The 24,424-nt window shown below is 34.4% G+C and overlaps 3 protein-coding genes and 2 pseudogenes across 3 annotated transcripts; 2 read left to right on the plus strand and 3 right to left on the minus strand.

Moving 5' to 3' along the window:
* Positions 1-712: 712 nt before the first annotated feature.
* On the minus strand, positions 713-6,647 carry LOC125846102 (F-box/FBD/LRR-repeat protein At1g13570-like; annotated as a pseudogene).
* Positions 6,648-11,005: 4,358 nt separating this feature from the next.
* LOC125846103 (uncharacterized) lies at positions 11,006-12,214 on the plus strand. The gene is made up of 3 exons (XM_049525554.1): positions 11,006-11,460; positions 11,536-12,069; positions 12,203-12,214. Exons 1-3 carry the CDS (start codon positions 11,062-11,064, stop codon positions 12,212-12,214), a joined length of 945 nt encoding a protein of 314 aa, XP_049381511.1. The 5' UTR covers positions 11,006-11,061.
* Positions 12,215-12,306: 92 nt separating this feature from the next.
* On the plus strand, positions 12,307-13,584 carry LOC125846104 (uncharacterized; annotated as a pseudogene).
* Positions 13,585-13,956: 372 nt separating this feature from the next.
* LOC125844941 (uncharacterized) lies at positions 13,957-14,910 on the minus strand. Its single transcript, XM_049524307.1, has one exon. The coding sequence runs from the start codon at positions 14,563-14,565 to the stop codon at positions 13,975-13,977; it is 591 nt and encodes a 196-aa protein (XP_049380264.1). The 5' UTR covers positions 14,566-14,910; the 3' UTR covers positions 13,957-13,974.
* An 8,561-nt stretch (positions 14,911-23,471) lies between these two features.
* On the minus strand, positions 23,472-23,990 carry LOC125844965 (auxin-responsive protein SAUR21-like). Its single transcript, XM_049524330.1, has one exon. It carries the CDS (start codon positions 23,900-23,902, stop codon positions 23,630-23,632), a length of 273 nt encoding a protein of 90 aa, XP_049380287.1. The 5' UTR covers positions 23,903-23,990; the 3' UTR covers positions 23,472-23,629.
* Between the last annotated feature and the right edge of the window lie 434 nt (positions 23,991-24,424).

Raw genomic sequence — 24,424 nt, forward strand, 5'->3', positions numbered from 1 at the left:
AAGTTCTCTAATCATTTCACTTTTACTTCTTTTTTCCCCACTAGATTTATTCTTTCACTTGTAACTCAAGCAACTATATACAAATGTATATGAAACAACAACATACATGTACTCTCAAGGTTCGGAGAGGATAATATGTATACAAACCTAACCCCTACCTTTGTGGGATACAAAATATAACGAGCGGCCTTATAAAAGGACACTGTTGAACTTTTTAGTCATTCAGACATCTCTATGATTGAGAAAAGAAACATAACAATGATTATGGTAATTACCAAACAGAAGCCACAAGAAATCATAGTTCTTTGAAAATAAACAACCATAGTGTAGGTTCATATCCAGGTTTCATTTCATGGATCATTCAAGAAAAGGAATGAAATGTAAACCCTTAGCACTGTAATGATTACAAACAAGAAAGCCGAATTTCAACTCTCTCTATCGATCAGGCAAAAAACAAGCAGATACTAAGGAGTCGTGTCTCGATAATATTCATACTCATCAGATACAACCACATTAGCTTTACTTGATGCCCGCTGAATTGTTGTTGCTGCTAGTATCTTGTCTCTTCTTGCATCATAGTTATCACCACTCGATGGATCAATTAGCATTCACACCAGCATCGGAGATTTGGTCAATAGAAGCTTGATAAGCTGCAATTCGAGCTTTAGGCCTTCTACTCCTTTAAGCTGAACTGTCCTAAGGTGATTCAATGTCACATATGAGAAACTTGCGAGAACTTCATCAACTTCATTAGAGGCCTCAAGCAATATACCTAAGAAAGATAGAGAAGATTGAAGATCTAATGAGTGTGAAATTAATGAAGTCATCACTACATGTGAATAACACATACAGAAGATAAAAGAAAATATAAGCATCACTACTAACCTCCATTTCAATATCTTGTATGAATGGGGAGCTTCGTATCAAGCAAAGAGCAATGGAAAAATCAGCTAATCCACACAGAGTTATGTTAAAACGTTTAAGATAGTTAAGAGGAGAGGAAAGTCTTCTTGGGACTTCAGCTGCACCTGTAACCAAGAACTACAAAGAAAGTGAAAAATCAGGATGACTCAAATTCCAAAGGATGGTACTTCTATGGAAACACATTACAGTAAAGGTGTGAAGCAACATTTACCTGGTCACTTCCATTTGCCAAGTAGAGATGCTCAAGAGCAGAAAGTAACTGAAAAAATTTGTCAAAATCACATTTTTCTGATTCCTCAATAGATTTTTGACACGGAAGACAAAGTTTAGAAAGAAGAGGAACACTCCTTAAAGAAATATATTTTATGCAGCCTGTGAAGTCGAAGGATCTCAAATTGGGAGCGTTAATTTGAAGGTGGTCTGAAGTATCTGATTTTCAACACCAACTTCTCTAGCAAGGGGATATAAGAGATTAAACTTTCTAGTAATTTGGAAGAAATAGTCACATCAAAAAGGTTCAGGCTATTTAACATATCAAATCCTTTAAAGGCTGGTGGAGGGCATATTACACAATTTTGGAGAGTCAAATGCCTCAACTGAGAACACGTGAAAAATGAAGGCGGCAATCTGTATCGGTTCCACTCCGAAAATTTAAGAACAAGACCCTGAATGTCATTCCTAGAGAGGAAATATATCAAACTGTAAATCTTAAGATACTTTCTCAGTGCAGAAATGGAGAGGGTAAACTTAGTAAGTGGTCCTGAATGAAGGGTCAAAATCTGGTACATAATTTTTGTAAACTTAATTGAAGGAGATAGTAAGGCACGTGTCTCCTGCCAAAGGTCATCATCAAGTGTCAACTGTGGAAGTCTGCACCATTTCTTCGATAATATGTTTGTCATTACAGCATCTTCCAAAGGCAAACGCATCAGGATGGAATTGATAACATTCTTTGGAAGGTTGCTAAGTCGATCAATAGGTAACCTTTGACGACCACTCTCTCTTCTCTCAGGTGGCATCATACAATGCCAATGGGAATCTGCAGAAAATAAACAAGACCACAAAGGTAAGTAATCTCCAAATTATCTGCATGTAGCACACAGAAAATAATCATCCAACTACTCGTAAAATCAATGAATTGTAGTCTTTAAAGCAAGAATACCTTCCATAAATACTTCATGAATCCAGGGGATTATACAGATCTGTTATTGGAAAGGGAAAAATCAAGAGAGCACATATTAGTGTGGCAGCTGTTCTATAGGATTCAGGCACAATCTTTGTACTATATCAATAATACTTACCATTTCAATAAAATAAAAAATAAGGATATAAATAAGTGAAAAGCTCATTATTTTAAGTGGTAAAAATAAAAATAACTATCACCACCTAATACACATGCAGTTTTGTTTCAGGTTCCTGACTGCCATCACTTCTTTATGTTTATCAATCTATATGATTAACAAAAAACGTGAGCTGATGATTTATCGGAAACAACCTCTCCACCTCCCAAACTAAGGGGGTAAAGTCTGCGTACACACTACCCCTCCACAGACCCCACTTGTGGGATTACATAGGGTGTGTTTCTGCTGTATTTGATTACCAAAAGAGTGATTTGGACCCTATATAAAGAATGCTTAAATTGTTCCAAACAGCCAACCTTATTTCAATTCTTAGAGTGCCACTTCCATTGAATATTATCAAAATTTTCATTTGTACTATTGCCTTGGGTCTGTGTTCTATTCTTCCAAGTCTACTGACATGACCTGCCCGCTAATACAGAACTTCCAAGAGAAGATTGGCATATCCCGCTAATACAGAACTTCCAAGAGAAGACTGGCAAGTCCCACTAATAAAGAAGTGCCTAAACATCTACCCTTCGGGTTGGGTCAGATGGTTTGGCTTGGGACTTCCATAATGGAGGTCACAAGTTCGAAATCCTTTGCTTGCGACAGCAAGGGGGTTTTCTTTTGGGTCGAACTCGTTGGGCATGGCTTGGCTAATGTGGTTTACCTCTCTTGTGCAGTTTGCCGGCTATTGCATAGGAGTGGGGTTTACCCTGTGCACATCCAAAGGATAACAGCAGCAATTTCCCTTGTCAACAACAACAAAAATAAAGAACTGCCTAAACATCAATTCCAACAAGCATATCCTCTGTCATATGAAAGATTACCCCCACCCACCACCCACCACCCCCACCAACCATTACTAACAATAACCCAACATTAGTAGAACTATCAAGTCAGACAACACAGTAAGAACAATCTATCACTATGGATTACAAGTTTTTCACATACTTAAAGCTACCCCATCAATACCAAAAGTATTCCAGAGACAGACCGTGAGTAAAAAACACAATGAAAGCTGAACATTTCCCATCATACCTAATTTTATTGACTCAGCTGGAATCTGAACCTTCAAAGAACACTTTTTTATGTAACTTTTATTGATGTAATGAACACATACAGACACCCAAAAAGGAAACCAACAACTAAAAACAGAATCTTGAAACAGAAGAAGATAGATAGATATATACACTTAGTTTCAGAGACTGTAGGTTCATCCAAAAGGGAAAGAAAATGATAAAAACACAGAGAAATAACCAAAAAGTAACTGAATTTTTTTGTAAAAATCACATTTTTCTGATTCCTCAATAGATTTTTGACGCGGAAGAGAAAGTTTAGAAAGAGGAGGAACACTCCTTAAAGAAATATATTTTATGCAGCCTGTGAAGTCGAAGGATATCAAATTAGGAGCGTTAATTTGAAGGTGGTCTGAAGTATCTGGGATTTTCAACAGCAACTTCTCTAGCAAGGGGCTATAAGAGATTAAACTTTCTAGTAATTTGGAAGAAATAGTCACATCACAAAGGTTCAGGACACAATTTTGGAGAGTCAAATGCCCCAACTGAGAACATGTGAAAAATGAAGGCGGCAATCTGTATCGGTTCCACTACGAAAATTTAAGAACAAGATCCAGAATGTCATTCCTCGAGAGGAAATATATCAAACTGTTAATCTTAAGATACTTTCTCAGTGCAGAAATGGAGAGGGTAAACTTAGTAAGTGGTCATGAATGAAGGGTCAAAATCTGGTAAATAATTTTTGTAAACTTAATAGAAGGGGATAGTAAGGCATGCGTCTCCTCCCAAAGGTCATCATCAAGTGTCAACTGTGGAAGTCTGCACAATTTATACCTCCATTTCTTCGATAAGATGCTAGTCATTACAGCATCTTGCAAAGGCAAACGCATCAGGATGGAATTGATAACATTCTCTGGAAGGTTGCTAAGTCGATCAATAAGTAACCTTTGACAACCATTCTTTTTTCTCTCAGGTGGCATCATACAATGCCAATGGGAATCTGCAGAAAATAAACAAGAACAAAGGTAAGTAATATCCAAATTATCTGCACGTAGCACACAGACAATAATCATCCAACTCCTCTTAAAATCAATGAATTGCAGTCTTTAAAGCAAGAATACCTTCCATAAATACTTCATGAATCCAGGGGATTATACAGATTCATTATTGGAAAGGGAAAAATCAAAAGAGCACATACGAGAATCACATAGTCGTTTGCCGCTAATAAGATTCTCAGTGGACATCTATAGCTACACGATAAGGAGAAAAAATTGTCCAGTATTTGGTAATTTTTGCTCTTAAAATCTGCTTAGAAGATGTGAATTGGATTTGACATCAAATACACTACTAGATTTCCAATCACCAAACTAAGAAATTCCCACAATTTGAAGAACCTTTAACTTGCCTGGCAAATATAAACACAGTGGAAACTGAACAATCATGTCATTCAACATCACTAAGAAAGTTGAACCAGAGCTGCAGAATACAGCAACCGCAATTACTAAACTTAAGCACATACCAAGGAAACCAACATCTAAAAATGGGTACAAATAGATGATAGAACCTGCCTAATAGACTTTAATTCACCCGGAAAGGAAAGAAACAATTTAAAACAAAAATAATGATACTGAAACACATTTTAAGCTTAAAAAGACTTAAGATCCTTCATGATTGAATATCTAAAAAGGTGATTTGCCTTTTCTCCTGATTGTTGCCAAATGCCATTATGCGTCCGTAACTGTTCTGCCCGTCCTTCTCAGATGGATACTATTTGTAAGTTCCAATTCTTCTACAAGGTTGTGTGTTTTATGTGGTTGGTGTCCAAAGGAGCATGTCTTATTCACAAGATAATTTGCAAAAGGAGAGGCAAACGGTTCTGCAACAAATGTTAGATGTGATGGAAGCATAAAGACTATCAACCACCTATTAGTGTGGCAGCTGTTCTATAGGATTCAGGTACAATCTTTGTACTATATCAATAATAGTTACCATTTCAATAAAATAAAAATAAGGATATAAATAAGTGAAAAGCTCGTCATTTTAAGAGGTAAAAATAAAAATAACTATCACCAATTGACACACACTCTGTCTCAAATTAATAAACATGCATTTTTGTTTCAGGTTCCTGTCTGCATCACTTTTTTATGTTTATCAATCTATATGATTACCAAAAGACGTGAGCCAAGGATTTATCGGAAACAACCTCTCCACCTCCCAAGCTAAGGGGTAAAGTCTGCGTACACACTACCCCCTCCACAGACCCCACTTGTGGGATTACACAGGGTGTGTTGTTGTTGTATTTGATTACCAAAAGAGTGATTTGGACCCTATATAAAGAATGTTCAAATTGTTCCGAAGAGACAATCTTATTTCAATTTTTAGAGTGCCACTTTCATTGAATATTATCGAATTTTTCATTTCTTCTATTGCCTTAGGTCTGTGTTCTATTCTTCCAAGTCTACTGACATGACCTGCCCGCTAATACAGAACTTCCAAGAAAAGATTGGCAAATCCCACTAATAAAGAACTGCCAAAACATCTACCTGTCGGATTGGGTCAGATGGTTAGGCTTGGGACTTCCATAATGGAGGTCACAAGTTCGAAATCCTTTGCTTGCCTAATGTGGTTTACCTCTCTTGTGCGGTTTGCAGGCTATCGCATAGGAGTGGGGTTTATCCTGTGCACATCCAAAGGATAACAACAGCAATTTCCCTTGTCAACAACAACAACAAAAACAAAGAACTGCCTAAACATCAATTCCAACAAGCATATCCTCTGTCATATGAAAGATTACCCCCCACCCCCACCAACCATTACTAACAATATGCCAACGTTAGTAGAACTATCAAGTCAGACAACACAGTAAAAACAATCTATCACAATGGATTTCAAGATTTTCATATACTTAAAGCAACCCCATCAATACCAAAAGTATTCCAGAGACGGACCCTGAGTGAAAAACACAATGAAAGCTGAACATTTCCCATCATACCTAATTTTATTGACTCAGCTGGAATCTGAACCTTCAAAGAACACTTTTTTATGTAACTTTTATTGATTTAATGAACTCATAGAGACACCCAAAAAGGAAACCAACAACTAAAGACAGAATCTTGAAACAGAAGAAGATATATAGATGTATACACTTGGTCTCAGAGACTGTAAGTTCATCCAAAAGGGAAAGAAAATGATAAAAACACAGAGAAATAACCAAAAAATAACGGAAGAAAGAATTGAAGCTAACCAAGGAAGAAGATTGTTGATGATGGAATCTGCCTTTTTTCTCTTTGGACTTTTGTCAAACACCTTATGCCCCTACTTCTGAGTTCTGTGAAATGCTTCAGTTCTAGCTGGGGTAAACGAAAACCTCAAAATTAGCTCTTCTTTTTTTAACCTAGGCAATTCAGGCTCATAATTCAGTTCTAGCCACATAAGTGTTTTTAATTATTTTAAAGTGTATTCGTGCAATTCGGACTACCAAATATAAAAGTATATAGCAGGATATCTGTCACCTTCCACAAGCAAAAAGTTATTACACCAACACTAGGATAGATGGGAAAAATCACGTAGCAATTTGGATTACATTAAAGAATTAACCGACAGCAACATTTACCATTTGAAGCCTCGATGGAGAACAAAATGCAGAAAATGAGGTTGAGTTCATTCAAAAATACGAAGAGGAAATACACGGATGCTCCCAGTATGGAGATATAGGAGGTTGGTTATAGATGAAACTTAAGGGATTTATGTGTAAGTCACACACAATGGGCTAAATATACCACCGGTGTCAATTCATGTGCAAATCACATTGACAAGAGAGGTTGCTCGGATGATAAACATCCTCCACCTCCAACCCCTAAGATTGTGAATTCGAGAGCAAAAGGTGGGAGGGGTTACAAAAATACGACAACTCAATCATACAGAAAATGTAAAAAATCCTTAAACATGTAATGCCAATGTTGTTGCAAAACAAACTAATCAAAACATCCATTTAGCAATGCTCATGTTCTGGAACAAGACGTTAGGGACAAGGCAAAACACAGCAGTCATATACTGCTATATTGATGTTTGTTTCTCTCTTTACGATTTTAACTCCAAGCCAAAGAACTTGATCTCATTCAATCCACGTAGACAACTTCTGCTTTAGGTGATGCACACGAACAATTTGATACCTCAACGAATATTTTTAATCTTGTGTATCAATTAACATTCTCTCCAACACCGGGGAATTGTCTAACAAAATCTTGATAAGATGTTCTTCCAGCAAAGGCAACTAGCTTAATTTCCCTGAGGTGATTAAATGTCACACCTGACAGACGTTTGAGTTTATCGGATTCTTCAGTACCACTATCTTCATCTTCATGGAAAACCTTGGAAAGATAGTAAGAAGACATTTCTCAGATTAATATTGAAGATTTAACAAGTACAAATTAAAAACAACCACTTAATAAGAAAGAGGCGAAGTGAAGCGAAGCGAAGGAAGAATCAGCACTACTAACATCAATTTTGAGATATTCCAAGTATGGAAAACTTCTTATCAACCAAAGAGATATAATGAGAGTTCATATGTAGGTAAAATTGTTTGACACTGTTAAGATCAAAGGGAAGCCTTGCTGGTGCTTCGTATTCTCCTTCAGGAAAAAATTAGCAAAATTCCATCTGCTAAAGTGCATAACCATCAAGTCATGAAGCAACATTTGCCCAGACACAAGAGACATTTGTTACAAATTGTACATACACATATCCACTCATAATATTCATAGCGTAAAAATCTTTAGGGATTTTTTTATTTTTTTTTCTTAGATAGATTTACTTGTACACCTACAAATAGTTTTTATTCTTGGAATAATAAAACAAGGAAATTGATTCATTGGCTATGTATTTTACATAGTATTAGAGTCCGGTTCATCCCAATTTTTTGTTCACCGATGTTGGGCCCCCATTTAGAAGTGTTCACGCAAGTTTGGGCGTGCGGGGAGTGTTAAGAAGTCCCACATCCGTAGATGAATAGGAATTTGATCTCCTTATATGGACGTTCCCGTAATTTTACTATCTTTAGAAAATCACTATTTGAAATGTTCTAACTTCTAAGTATAAAACAATTTGAGAAAAAATAATGGGAAAATGCATAAGTACCCCCCAGCCTATGCCCGAAATCCCATAGANGGGCAAGACAACAATTATAGTTTAAAACTAAGGGAAAATGCATAAGTACCCCCCCAGCCTATGCCCGAAATCCCAGAGACACACCTAACCTTTACTAAGGTCCTATTACCCCCCCCGAACTTATTTTTTTATTAATTATTTACCACTTTTTGGCCTACGTGGCAATATAAATCAGATACGTTGAAAGTTTTGTTCAACACGCGCTGGGCCCCACTTTTTCAACTTTGTAAAAAGTATAAGCTATCAGTTCAAAATAACTTTTACACTTCCCAAAAATTCAAAAAAGCTATCACTTTTTCAACTTTCTAAAAAGTAAAACTATCACTTTCAATTAACTCTACCAAAAAGGAAGAGAAAGGAACAAGGGAAAGAACATTATCTTCAAAAAATTAATTTCAGAAATTCGATTACAGACTCATAATTGATTTTCTATGTTGGATTTTAGTACTTAGTGTTCGATTTCAGTCGTGCATGTGTGGATGTGGGTCGATTTCATTCTTCTAAGTCATCAAGAATCGTGATTGAGTTCAAAGGTTAGTTTTTTCTTGATTCTATTTTGTTTTTTTGTTGTTGTTATACTTAGATTTCGTAGGGTTCATGATATGTTGTTAAATATTGGTTTCGATCTTTGAGTGAAATGGAACTTCATGCTTATTTTTTAGGGTTTATGTTATGGTACTGTTAGATATCAAACTTCGTATGTAACTTGTTATTCATATATTCATATTGTCACATATGTTGCTATGGTATATTCTAAAGTATTTTTTGGTTGGGTGGTATTATATTTGTGTGAGTTCTATTTTCTTTTTAAACATACAAGAAGACAACTTCATGTTGGGTCTTGTGTTGTGTCTGTGTGGGGTTACAGTAAAATAACTTCATGTTGGGTCTTGTGTTGTGTCTGTGTGGGGTTACAGATAAATAACCTTATCATAAGAAGAAAAAGATATGTTGGGTGTTGTGTTGTGTTGTGTCTGTGTGGGGTTACAGACCTAATTCTAAGTAGACAAAGCTGTGTCGAGTATTGTGTTGTGTCTGTGGGGTATGTGTGTTCTGTATGTGTGGGGTTATAGTTACATTAAAAAAAATCCAATAATTACTGACTTTAACTTGAATTGTTTTTATATTTGTTTGGGTGTGTGTGTGTTTCTTTAATCAATTATTGTAGTTTATTAGTAACTTGTACTTAATTATTGTTAATGTTTATGCATATAGGTATGAGTGGATTTACATTCATTACTTTAAAGTTGTATCATGGTGGGGCTTTATTGTATGAAAGTGAGGAAGCAAGATATGTGGGTGGATTAGTGAGTGAATATGTTGATGTTGATGTGGATACAATATCATATTTTGAGATTAAAGACTACATTAAAGAACTAGGGTATAGCCCAAATTGCAAATTTAGTATCCGGCCACCTAACAGTTGCATCTTAGGAGATATTGACAATGATGATATTCTCTTAGCAATGTGTAATTGTTTGCAAAATGGGGCTGTTTTGGAAGTATATGTCCACATGCTTGAAGAGGAATCTGGTGCAGCTTTTAATAAAGTTGGGACCACTGAAAATAGGGCTAGTGAAAACATTGAATATAATGAAGTAGGTGAGGCTGCTTTTAATNGGGTTGTTTTGGAAGTATATGTCCACATGCTTGAAGAGGAATCTGGTGAGGTTGCTTTTAATGGGGTAGATGTATCTTTAAATACTACCTCAAATATTCCTTCTACATCAAACACAACAGCTCCATATACTGATCCATCAGATTCTGAAGATAGTGACTACTCTGTAAAAGGATCTGATGAGTCAACTGAAGAAAGTGATGATTCTGAAGATAGTGAACTACTTGAAGATGATCAGTATGGAAGTGATGTTCATGATGAGCTGATTCAACTGAGGGCTGAGAAAAGATCCTTTCTGAGGAGGAGGAAAAGAAAGGAGAGAATTCCTGCAGATACTGAAGAAGTACCATGTGGTAATGCTGGAGCAGATCTTGGGTTTGATGAGACTGCTATCAATACAAATACTTTAGAAGGAAGGCTAGGGGGTGATGAACCATATTATGCAAGTTCTGATGCTTGTAGTTTTGAAACTGACACAGATGATAATTGTCTTGAAGAAGGTGAAAAAATGAGGCTGAAACTGCCTAACACGAAAAGGAAAAAACATACCACAGACAGTGTCAGATTTGATCCCAACAGTAAAAAGATTGTGTGGCAATTGGGTATGGTTTTTGAAAGTGTAAAAGAGTTTAGATTGGCAGTCACTAAGTATGCAATTCAGAGAAGGGTTCAGATAGAAAAGTGTGTGAATGAGCCAACTAGAGTAAGGGTGAGATGTTGCAAGGTAAATTGCAAATGGTTGTTATATGCAAGTTTGGACAGGAAGACTAATAACTTTGTTATTAAGACTTACATGCCAATACATTTATGTCAAAAGGCTTCTAGAAATTACTTGTGCAACTCTAAATTCATTGCTAGTGTTTTTAAAGATAAAGTGATTGAACAACCAAATATCAGAGTGTTCAAGTTGCAAGAGCTAATCAGGAAGAAGTATAATGTGCATGTTGGTAAGACCACAGCTAGAAGAGCAAGAGCTAAAATTTTGAATGAAATTATGGGTGATCATGTTAAGGAGTTTGGGAGAATTCTTGATTATAAGGATGAGTTGTTAAGGTCTAATCCTGGGAGTACTTGTGTGGTGAAGCTTGGTGAAGCTAATGAAGATGGTAGGGTAGTATTTGAGGCATTTTACATCTGTTTTGCTGCACTCAAGATGGCATTCATGTCAGCTAGAAAATGCATTGGTTTGGATGGTTGTTTCTTGAAGGGGGTATGCAGGGGTCAATTACTTATTGCAGTGGCCAAAGATGGCAATAATCAAATGCTTCCACTTGCTTGGGCTGTAGTTGAAAATGAGAACACAAATAGTTGGAGTTGGTTTATTTCTCTGTTGCAAGAAGATTTAGGATTAGGAGATGGAACAAATTTCACCATTATGTCAGACATGCAAAAGGTAAACTTGTTTTTATTTCTCTGTTGGTTTACTATTTTTTCAACTTAATTATTTAATGTTTGTTGTAACTTGTAGGGACTGGATATAGCTATTAAGGAGTTATTGCCAGCTTGTGAGGAAAGAAGGTGTGCTAGACATATACTAGCAAATTGGTCACATAATTGGAAAGGGCTGCAAAGGAAGAAACTGTTCTGGAAGTGTGCTAGAAGTACTTTTGAAGCTGAATTCAGAGAAAATTTGGAAGAGCTGTCTAAACTAGGTACGGGTATAGTGGATGATCTAATTTACTATGATAAAGAATATTGGTGCAAAGTGTATTTTAATTGTGAAGTTAAGTCTGATGCAATAGATAATAATATGTGTGAGAGCTTTAATGCTTGGATTTTGTCTGCAAGGCATAAAACCATTATTAGTATGCTTGAAGAGATAAGGACTAAGGTCATGACTAGGTTAGCTAGGTTAAGTGAATTTCCAAACTCTTGGATAACCAACTTCTCTCCAATGGCAATGAAAGTATTAGAAGAAAATATTGATAAGTCAATGGCATGTAACATTGAGTTTAATGGAGTAACTGGATATGAGGTTTTAGATGGATACAAACAACACACTGTATGTTTGAGAAAGAGGGAGTGTAGTTGTAGATCTTGGATGTTGAAGGGAATACCATGTGCACACGCCTTAGCTGCAATGTTGCATAGACAATATGATCCACATGATTTCATTCATCCATGCTATTCTAAAGAGAGGTACTTGATGACTTACTCACATTTCATACAACCTATGAATAACATGCCAATGTGGCCAGAATCAAGAAATAATCTTGTTGCTCCACCAGTGATTACAAAAATGCCAGGCAGGCCTAGAAAGCTGAGAAGGAAAGAGGCTGGTGAAACTAAGGTGTCTGGTAAGCTGTCTAAAACTGGACTAACTATGACATGTAGTCTTTGCCATGTTAAAGGTCACAACAAAAGAAGTTGTCATTTACGAAGGAGTGATGAAGTTGGTTCTATTGCCAGGGAACATAGAGCTACCCCTACTTCAAATGTTGAAGAACCATCAAGCTCAAGAAAGGGAAGGGGAAGACCAAAGGTACATTACTATTTTGTCACTTACTTTTAAAGTTTAATCAACTTACTAATATAATAAATGTTTTTTTGCAAATTAGAAATCAACAAATATTGAGAGTGAGCCTGTTGCAAAAAAGAGAAGAGGCAGACCTAAAAGTGCAAGTGCAAGTGCATGTGCAAGTGCAAGTGTAAATGCAAGTGCAAGTGCAAGTGCAAGTGCATGTGCAAGTGCAAGTGCATGTGCAAGTGCAAGTGCAAGTGCAAGTGCAAGTGCATCAAGGGCTGCACCTAGAACCACTGCACCTCCAACAACTTCAAGAACACCAACAGATGAAGCAAGTGCAAGTGTAAGTGGTGTCGGAGTATCATCAAGAGCCTGGAGTGGTAGAGGAAGGGGTAGGGGACTGGGAAGTGCAGCAAGAGGTATTACTCATCCACTTGAAAGTTGGTTTACATGTTCTCAAGGTAGTACAACACAGGGTGTAGACCAGAATACAAATGTTGCACCAAAGGAAACTGCTACTGCCAGGAAAGGAAAGGGTGTTGGAAACACAACTCAATTTAAAAGGCCAAGAGTAACTTGAATGGGTGTGTTTCAAGCTGAAAATGGTTTCAAAACTTTCAATGTAAGTATTGTGATGCATTCATAAGGTTTGTACCCTCATGACTTGATAACATATGTTCTCTAATAACCTTACTTCTCTAAAAATTTTATAGCCTGGACTGCCAAGTAGCAGAATATTAGCTGGACCAAAAAGAGTTTTGAGATCAAATGTTGTAACTGGGGATGTTGGTTTCAAACCAACAAGTGGATTGAAGTGGAAAGGAAATCAAGCAATCACAACTAGAAGGCTCCAACAGATTAGAGATCAATCAAGGCTTTCAAACCCAAATGCTTCCTCCTCTTCACAACCTCGAGACCCATGGAAACTATAATGTTGATATGAATGGTGTTTTCTTAGTACTGTCTTGGTGGCCACTATAAGTACTATTTTGTTTCATGTTTGAAGGAAAAACAACTATTTCCTTTTTTTCGTTATATGTATGTATGAAATAGTACTAAAATTATGGGTACTTATGCAATGTGAAAATTTTATTTTGCTTTTAAGTTTACTTTTAGAATCAACTTTGCACTGAAAATTTGCTCTTAAGTAATGAAATTCTGGGCACTTATGCAATGTGACTTGTATTATTTATGTGAAGCTTTGTTTTTATTTGCAAGAATAGGTACTGCAATTTTGGGTACTTATGCAATGTGTTTTGTGTTATTTCTGGGTAGCTTTGTTGGGAGAATAGGTACTGTGATTAATACCTCTTGATTTACTTCATTTTACAATTTCAAACACAAACAAATCATGGCAAATAGAGAATTAAGACATTTTCAAACACAAACAAATTCAAATTTTCATTTCAGTAGAGCAAATAAAGGTTTCAATACCACAAAAAATTATGGCAATTTCATTTGATCCTTCAACCTACCAACTTGGGTTAGAAAGCTAACAAATATAACAACAAAACAAATCATCAAACAACAAAGGAATTTCCCAAAACAACGACAGCCTTCATCATTTTTCTTCATTTTCATCCCTTTCATTTTCTTCTCTTTCAAATCACCCATTTCTTTTACATTACGACCCTTCTCCTTTGAATTGATGTTGAGATTTTCATAACGATTTCGAAGACTTTCACCTTCATCCAAAGGAATCTTTTCTTGTTTTGACTGTTCAATGTTGGAATTATCAAGATGTTCCAATTGCATCTTCACATGCTCATATTTTTCTTCTAACTCCTTAATCCTATTCACCAATTTCGGAAGAATAAACTGAGATCTTTCATCAACTCTCTCTTTGTCTCTCCATCTAAAAAAATTACAGTTCATGGCCTCATAGTGAGGACAAGACCAAAATCGTCTTCCGGGATTGCGATATGACCAAGACGTCTGCATTTGCAATAAGATTCCATGCTTGCATCGCACTTCCGCATTGATCATTGAATCATTCTCATCCATACACAACTTATTCAACTCAGATTTTGTCATAACCCTAACATTTATACATAAAAATTGTGAAAGAAATTTAAAATCAGAACTAACAATCGAAATAAAAAGGTGTAAATATAAAGAATATACTAAAATTTTACTTTACCTTTTCGAAGTAAGGAGCAATTTAACTTGAAAGATAATGATAATGGAGGTTTTTTTCTTTCTAAAGATGAAGAACAATAAAGAAGAAGAAAACTTAGTTAAAGATGAAGAACAATAAACAACAATAAAGTTTATTTTAACACATGGCCAATTTTTATTGGTCAATGTTGTCTAAATATTGCACCCACGCGCCTAACATAGGTGAAGTTACGGACTCAGCCACGTAGGCCAAAAAGTGGTAAATAATTAATAAAAAAATAAGTTCGGGGGGGTAATAGGACCTTAGTAAAGGTTAGGTGTGTCTCTGGGATTTCGGGCATAGGCTGGGGGGGTACTTATGCATTTTCTCAAAAATAATTAGAAAAAAAAGAGCCACTATTTAATTTTTTAAAGAAATTAAGAAAACTTAATTTTAAAAACTCCAAAGGGTACGAGATTCTCTTTTACACTTCAAGAAAGTTTTTAAAGCATTTGAAGTGCCCGTTAACAAGCGATTTTTAAAGCATTTGAAGTTTTTTTAAATATTTTTTTGACTAACTCTTGAAAAGGTATTTAATATAAAAATAATAATTTACAATAATCGATTAAATTTGTTAAGAAAAAAATTAAGTAAAGACACACATATTTTTTTAATCTTGTTTTTAAGAAAAAATTTAACTTAAGAACTTGATATAAATGAAAATAACTAGGACTTTAACAAAAATAGATTAAGTAAGAATTATTTGAATCATTTTAAAGATAATATAATTTGAACCAATTTAGTTAATAAAAAAAGAAACCATTTGAAATTGATTAAAGACAAGTGAAAGTTTTGCCTAAAATATTAAGTATGTCTGTAAAGAGTTGATGAAATAAATTTAGTTATTACTTCTGAAATGAAGTTTGGTAGTTAAAGTGTTTCGTAACAATACAAAAGACAATAAATTATATCTTTTAAAAACTGAAATATCCTTAAACATTAAACAACAAAATGTCATTTGAATTACCAGGCATCTTAATATAGCACACATATTTAGATTTTAGTCAGAAACGTTACGTATCCCAACTTTAACCAATCTAATTCTCATAAATATTATGTATATCATCAATTTTTAAATGACTTTATAATTCCTGACTTATAATTATACATGCCAAAAAGTTGTTTTCAAAATCATTTTATATTAAAGCATACACTTTGTTATTTCGATGTATAATTGTTGATGAATGATTATTGGTGGATGTAATTATTTGTTCATCACAGTCACTTTATGTTAATGCATACACTTAGTTATTCTAATGTATAATTGTTGATGGATGTTATTGTTCATCACATATGCAACAAAAAAGAGGTAAATATGTTTATGCTTTTGTTAGTTATTGAGGAAGTTCCTCCATTCTTTTAAACTGGAATTGTTTCTCTCTTTAATTTTTGTTATTTAAAAGTTTTAGAATTCATTAGCTATTTTATTGTTTTTAATCTACTCTATTTCATCTTATTTTCGAATATTTGTGGGATGAACATAATGTACATCTCATTTGAAGTAGTATAATTTATTGTGATGCTATAATAATGTAATGGATATTGATAATTTTTATATATTCTCTTCAAACATTATATGACATCTTCACAACTAATAACTCGTGTGAAATCTACGTATCAAAATAATACAATTTCTTAAAACTATTTGATATGATTGTCAGATTGTCCATTTGATGTTAAGCTTTAATTTGGTGTTACACTCCTTCTCTTTTGATTACTTATAACTATTTATACATATTGTAATTGTATTTAAATTATTTACAAATATTTATACTAAGTAGCGTGAAGTACACTTCTGTATTAACACCAATTCATTTATCGCAACCATTTCACTTACTTGTATGATGACTACAACAGTTAAAATGCTAGCATTGAAAATCTAGTTATGAATGTTGTATATATGGCCTATATCTGTGGATCTTCCAGAAAACTTTAGCTGATTCTGATTTAAGTCATATGCTGATGAATCTTGTACTCACTCCGTTTCAATTTGTTCGTTTTACTTTCTTTTTTAGTCGTGTTTCAAAACTCCATATTGAGCGGAAAGTAGCTACTGATATATGTAGGTTGCTTTGGCTTTCACACCGTTCCCAGATACTCGTGATCTCCACAGCAGGAAGTAAGACAACGAACATGTCCTCTTTGCAATGTATTGTGAGACCACTGATTGGATGATCGAAGCCAAACTCTTCTTCAGCTCGAGTTAACAAGTCTTGAAATAAAGGATGGCTCAAGTATGATTCTGGCACCACAAATCGCTTCTTCTGGCTCTCTCCTACATACACTGCACAATGCCCTTTTGGAACACCTCCATATGTTGAAGACCTCCTTAAGAACCGATTAGCCTGAATAAATGGATACCCATTATCTCCAGGGATATTTGGTAACTCCAAAATGCTGAAGGAAGAACTTCATATAAACTGCTTCCATTATATTAAATATTTTGATCAATCTACACTCTAATGGTCACCTATCTACATGACAAAGAAGAGAGCGCAGAACAAGGTTTTTGCTTCTTACCAGCAATTGGTCATTTAATGGTTTCAAATATTGGCATTGGTTTGATCCTTTCGGACTAACTTCACCCACAACTATAAGGCCACGTATCAACATGGCCAGCAGGCATCAGTATATGGCTTTCTCTTCGACTCTCAGTAGAAAAACTTCAGCTCTAATTGAAAGCCTGTCTATAGCCTCTTGTATAAATAAACCTTCTTCCATCGACATTTTTCATCATCAAGTACAAGCATTATCTATTCAGCCATCAAAAGATTCTAAATAGTCTACTTTCTTGCTTCCAAAAGTCTCATAAAAAACAATGATCAGTACCAAGAAACTTATCAAAATGGCTAGGAGATGGCAGAAGTTTGCAGCCATGCAGAGGAAGAGGATTTCACCTACCAGAAATGGTAGTGATGCAGACAGTTGTAGTACGTCTTCATCCTCCATCATTGGAATAGGTCATTTTGTAGTCTATACAATTGATCAAAGGTGCTTCATGATTCCCTTGGCTTATCTTGAAAATGAGGTTATTAGGCAACTTTTAATCATATCTGAAGAAGAGTTTGATCTGTCAAGTTGTGTCCCTATTACATTACCCTGAGATTCAGCCTTCGTGGACTATATTGTTTCACTAATCAAGAAAGGTGTAGCTGCAGGAGATCTTCGCAACGCATTGCTTCTCTCAATTCCTTCATGTTTTAGGTTGGATTTGGACAGTGAGTTGAAATATGAAGGAGGGTCTGACAACTGGATAGTGAACTGTAGGGGTGGTGCTCTGGATGATGACGGTGAAAGGATGGCTTCGTGTGATATATGTGAGATATGGAAGCATACTCACTGCTGTTTGTGCCACCATTATTTGTGTGTGGGGCTTGCTGCACTTCACTTGCACCACCAAGAGCACAGAGCAGCTTGGAGTTTGGTCATTATGGGTCTGCAACACTATTGTGTTATTTTACCCTATGTCTGAAGTTTTGATGATTGAACAAACTCTGGACCTGATCCCAAACGAAACTGTGTTCCGTACAGGAAAACTACAGCTGTCCTAAAGCCTGCAAAACCTGTTGTGGTTGGTGCGCGACTTCCACTGCACAACAGGCCCTCCCCCAATGAGATTGCTTTGTGTGTTTGTGCTCATTCTATAATATGTCTTTTCTTCCTTATCACACAAAAGCTTTTTGAAAATCAAACTTTCACAACCTAACAGGTAATTCACTCGAGGAAATATTCTCTCAAGAACAGCAGGAGACCTGATAGAGTTACCATGGCTCTTAGTCGTTGTTAGGGTTTATATTTCATTGTTCAATATTGAAAGATTTATTCCTATGTTATATAGGAGGTAGATCGTTTGTCGAAGATTTCGTGTCCTAGCTAGAGTTAGCTAGGTCGGGTTGTTAAAAGTCTATATCAGCTAGAGTTAGTTGGTGTAGTGGACAACCTGATTGTTGCTTAGTGCAGTAACTTGTTCATTCTTCGATCCTTGAGATTTGAGTTGGTGGCTAGAGTTAGCCTTTGGTGCTCTTGAAGTCTAGATCGACTAGAGTTAGTTGGTTTAGTGGGCAATAGAGTTATTGCTTAGTTCTTTTACTACTGTTAGTAGAGTTGCTACAGTAAGGGGGAGGGATTAAGAGTTTAATTCCTAGGTTACAAGAGTTTGTAATCTGAATCTTTGCTCCGTTTTGAGTGATATAGAGTTGGGTTGAAATTCTGTGAGGACATGTCGTGATTTTTTCTTCCCTTGAGCAAGGGGGTTTCCACGTAAAGCTCTTATGTGTTTTACTTTCTGCATCATAATTCTGTCAAAGGACCTGGTTCATTGACCATTAGTACTGGACTCATCCATTCTCTCATATTGCCTTGTGCTTCTCAATTTGGCATGGACATGATATACTGAACTTTTAGGGACAGACCGAGGCAATTCACCGAGGACAAAATTTGTATAGACATCAAAGGATAATCAATCATGATATATTAGTCATATACTTGTGCAGTTTCTCTGTAAATTTTTTTCTCTTGTTACACGTGTAACTCGATTTTTATCAAAGACAAACACAATAATCAATGTTGATGCATATAGTCTGTGCGTTCCCCTACTTCTCTACACTTTTCTTTAAGCACTAGATGAAACAATTAAGCGTCTGTAATGCCTGCTTCCATTTGTCTATTATTTTTACTTGAAGATACTATTTTTATGTTATTCAAACAGTCACAATATTGTACTTGTAAAGTTTTGTGCTTGACTGCTATTTATGGAAGGGGTTTCCTCTTTGTCACTGTTAGTTTGCGGGACTCAGAAGCATTGGTTAAAATATATTGCACAATCCGTTGATTAGTGTTTGTTGTACTTATAATATCATCAACCAGTGGTAAACCATTTTCTTGGAATCTTTATGGACCGAAATGACAGACAATCAATCATATCATATATATATATATAAAAGAGAACCTTAATCCCGCCTACGTGGCTTCACCACAGACTAGAATTTCCTTTTAATTTATTTCTTTCCAAAATTAGCCTTCACCGAAAAGTTGTGACTTTTATGAAAAGTTGCGAATTTTACAAAGAGTTGTGACTTTTAAGAAAAGTTGCGACTTTTATGAAGAGTTGCGACTTTTATGAAAGGTTGTGACGTTTATGAATGGTTGTGACCTTTACGAAGGGTTGTGACATTTCCAAAGAGTTGTGATCTTTCCGATAAGGCACAATAAGCATATTTGTTCACACTACCCTATGTTGCCAATAAATAGAGGAATTTCCTCTCATTTTATTTTAAAACAATGAAAATTTTGAACTTCTTCTTTTTCTATACAATGAAATATTCATGCACTTTGCTCCTATTGAGTGGCTTACTGACACCATTGTTTTTGTATCAATACCTTGGTGAATAAAATCATTCCATCCTTAGAGGATTTAATTATTTAAACCTCAGGTATTAGAGGGGAATAATTCTTTTAAGGGGACATTGTGTATTCAGTGGACTCGATTTTTTCCTTTCTATTTCATTCTAATTTTACCTATCCTGGTATTTTTTTTTTACAGTCATTAATTTATGCTTATGATGTTAATTGTTCTTTTTGAGTGCATGTTTTAAACTCTGTTGTTTATGTTTCTGCAAAGTTATTGTCTCCAGTTATATTGAACATATACACATATAGTAGGTATATTGATTGTGCAGAAAATAATTATTGTACTCAATTCACAGAATACATGTTTTGATATACATATTATCTATTTTAACATAGATATGAAGTCTCCCACTTATCAATTGAAGAAATTCATTAAGCAAGTTCAAAAGTTATAATTGCTTTCATGTTCAAGCGTAATTTCTTTTTTGAATCTGTGTTCTTTTCTTATGAAATGCCTTTGCATAGATATTCTTATTTTTCTTCTTTATTTTCCTTTTAATGTTGATTAAAGAACCAATGGTTTATTATTTCCTGAATAATTCATTCATTAGAGGTTCTTAAGTTATGTGATAATGACAAATAATCAAATTCATGTTGGAATATTGCTAATATTTTCTTAAGAACCTATTTTTTCCATCATTTTTAATATATGGATATTAGTAAATAATTATTTGCAAGTTCAATGCAATTATTATTTATGTCCGCGCGAAGCGCGGGTAAATTACCTAGTTATTAAGAAATTTCATGCATTTTAACTTACCATCTACACACATTGATTCAAGAAATCATCTATACAGAAAATCAGAAAGAATTGTACCATTATAAACTTGTTGCTCATTTTCGAGAATATTTTATACAATTTCAATTGATATATTAGATATTAAAAATAGAAATTAAAATATATGAAAAATATAAGTTTCTAAGCATGAAGAATTGCATTAAAAATGAATGTAATATTTTCAGAGTTTTGAAATATAAATTAAAGTAGTTTTGATACTATTTATAATAGTTACTTTATATTATATATGCATATATGTCACCTTATGATGTTAAAGAATACAATATTTTTTTTAAATTTGTTTTTTTAGAACATTCCATATAACTTTTATATTAGATTTGAGATGTATTTGTCTACGTAAATAATAATTTACACGTAAATGCTCNCCCCCCCGAAAAAATTTTCATCTTCGCAACTAGATTGTATACTCAACTAAATTATGAGACTATATAACTATAGCTTCTACATTTACTCTCAAATTTAGATTATTAGAATAACTTGATGTGTACCAAATTAAAATATCGATGACAAAATAAATTGCACATAATATAAAACAAAAGAAATAAAAGGATTACAATATCAAACTGTATGGTTAAATAGAATAATTAAATCATCCGATGCAAATATATAATCCAATTCTCATACTGCACATGCCAAATCTTCATTTTGTATCAACTGAGAATCTTAAAAATACAAATATCCAAAAATTTCATTAAAAAATTATAATATAAAAGTTAAAAAATTATAACTATAGAAATGCTTAAATTAATTATAAAATGCATAGGTCTCGATCATTACTATAAAATAAAAAAAGTGAGTATCTAAACAATGTTTAAATTTGACTATAAGAATCTGATGATATACCAATTCCTGAACATCCCAAAATATGTACCTTGCACACTTTGTTAACTTTCCAAATCAAATCTGGCAGATCTACAAATCAAAACAATTTGAAAGCAAAAACGTTTCAATAATGATCTTATAAGAAACGAAAAAAGAATGAATGTTTAGAATAATATTATACAATGGTTACAAAATATGTTCAAATTTCTGTCGAAAGTAAAGAAACGGAGAATTCACCTCATCATTGCTTTCACTGAGAAGAGAATAATGATTAACAAAATACGTAAAGAATGGTATTTAGATAAATAAAAGGATAATAAAGGAAAATGGAGATTGTAAAGCACTCACGGAACGAAAAATAAATTTAGTAAGAAAAAATTTGCCCAAAAATAAAGAGGATAAAGCAATTGTGTCATAGCATAATAATTAATATAAATTAGTATAAATTACTTTCTTTTTTTCTACTTGTACTTTAAAACGTTATTTAATTTAATACACCATTTAGGTTAATTAAATGTAAATTATGAGAGGAAAAAAATGGAATATGAAAAGGCACAAGAATTAATTAGTAGTGTAATTTTCAGAGAATAGTACACATTACACAAAAAAAAAAAAAAGTGACACAAAAATTAATAAGCAGATAATTATTCAAAAATCAATACACATTTAAAATCATTTTAATTATAAATTATGAAGATAAAGAAAAGGTTAATAAGATAATTTGAAAGTTTGGATGAAAATCAGGACATGAAATTTTCTTCAACATTTGAGAGTTTGGATGAAAAAAAACAATGATCAGTACCAAGAAAATTTCTTCATGTTGTTGTTCAGCCTCTTCTTTGTAGCAAGAAAATTGAAACCTAAATGACATGAAAATTGAAAAATAATAATATGTGGGGTGTAGTGTAAACAAGTGCGGTCTAGGTAAGGTAAAGTCTAGACAATTCTCCAATTCTACTAGCGTCATACACGAGGGTTGAAATACTCACCCAAAAGAGGATTACTAATGTAAACTGAAGTATTTATATCATTCATATTTGTCATCACACCAATGAATCCAATACATGAACCAATTATTCTAAATAGATAGGTCTTTTAGAGCGGCGATAAGAAAAATCATAACAATTTTCAAGTTCAAGAAGCTGATTCATCAATTATTAATTGTTATTCAAAAGTAAGACTTTTTGAAAGTTTGACCAAACACAATTATAACGAGTTAGAGGTTAAGCGAGATCATAAATTTTGAAATTAGGCATAATACATACATAGATATTCTTACTTGACCTTAACTGACAAGTAAGTATTCTTAACTTTGAGAATGCACATCTAAACACATTGACTTTGGTCTCAACTAACAACTAAACACTCCAACTTGTCCTCACTGTATCTCATGGACACATGACGCTGATGTGCACATCTTTTTCGCTTCTATTAGACTCAAAATGGAGTTTACCTGCACAGAAGCATGTTCATATTCACTATACATCTGGAGATTTGAACCTTGTAACATTGGGAATTTCAACATACAACCTCACAAAGGCGGTGTCCAAGAGCTGTAAATAGTGATACCACTACTTAATTGTTGGTATCAACAACCCCAGCAGCATCATAACAACAACATACCTAGTATAGTTTCCACAAGTGGGGTTTGGGGAGGGTATTCCATACGTTACCTCTACCTTTACATATAGAGAGTCAATTTCCGATAGACCCTTGGTTCTACAAAAGCAAGTTGTGCAAAATAAGGGTATATCCATTAAACAAGAGGTTGGTCAATTTAACTCAACTTTACAAACAATACAAAATAGTTAAGGAAAAACAAGGAATTCTTTCTATCTTTCTCATTATATTTCTTATCCTATTGCTTTACAAAATTTCATGGGCAAAAAAAATGTGCGCCATGGTTCTACTCATAATTTCCTCAAGCGAGAAGTAAGATCAATGAACACGTCTTCCTTGCAAGGTATTGTGAGACCACCCATTGGATGATCAAAGCCAAACTCTTCTTCAGCTTGAGCTAAAAAGTCTCGAAATAAAGGCTGGCTGAGGTATGATATTGGCATGACGAACCTCTTCTTCTGGCTCTCTCCTACATCTACTGCACAATGCCCTTTTGGAACACCTGTTGAAGATCTCCTTAGGATTCGATTAGCTTGAATAAATGGAGTCACTTTGATACCCATTATCTCAAGAAATATGACGTATTTCTAAATGATGAAGTATAAAGAACAAGAACTTTGAGAATGACACAGAAAATGGAAGTCTTTTGAATGTCAGGATACTTGTGTTTTGCTGAAATGTTTGGGTCTGATTATATATATAAGTCTATGACAAGTTTCATATCTTAATGTTTGGTCAAGTTTCATATCTTAATGTTTGGTCGTTAAGAGAAATTGGTGTCCACTGGTGAAGACTGAGAGACAATGGCACATGAACTTTCACATGGTTATGCTTACTCTGTTACTGTCAAAGTATTCAACACCATAAATTTGTTGAAGAGCAACACTAGCTAGGCCCTACTGCTTCTCATGATTTGAAACAGAAGAAGAAACTCTTAAATTTACATCCACAAGAAAGGATGAAGTTTATGAATTGGTTCAGGACCACCTTATTTAGAGGTTAGGTGACAGAGAATGACCAGATAAGGATAGCAACAGAAATACCACAAGAGAAAGAAAGATAACAGGACGCGAAATATCACATGT

The sequence above is a fragment of the Solanum stenotomum genome, chromosome 11 (genome assembly GCF_019186545.1).
Source record: "Solanum stenotomum isolate F172 chromosome 11, ASM1918654v1, whole genome shotgun sequence".
In the NCBI taxonomy this organism is placed as follows: Eukaryota; Viridiplantae; Streptophyta; class Magnoliopsida; order Solanales; family Solanaceae; genus Solanum; species Solanum stenotomum.

Excerpts from the sequence above, each read along its gene's own strand:
- LOC125846103 (XM_049525554.1), top strand. The coding sequence starts at position 11,062 with ATGGGTGATCATGTTAAGGAGTTTGGGAGAATTCTTGATTATAAGGAT. Across the intron at positions 11,461-11,535 it reads TTATGTCAGACATGCAAAAG|GGACTGGATATAGCTATTAA; the intron begins GTAAACTTGTTT and ends TGTAACTTGTAG.
- LOC125844965 (XM_049524330.1), bottom strand. The coding sequence starts at position 23,902 with ATGGGTATCAAAGTGACTCCATTTATTCAAGCTAATCGAATCCTAAGG.
- LOC125844941 (XM_049524307.1), bottom strand. The coding sequence starts at position 14,565 with ATGACAAAATCTGAGTTGAATAAGTTGTGTATGGATGAGAATGATTCA.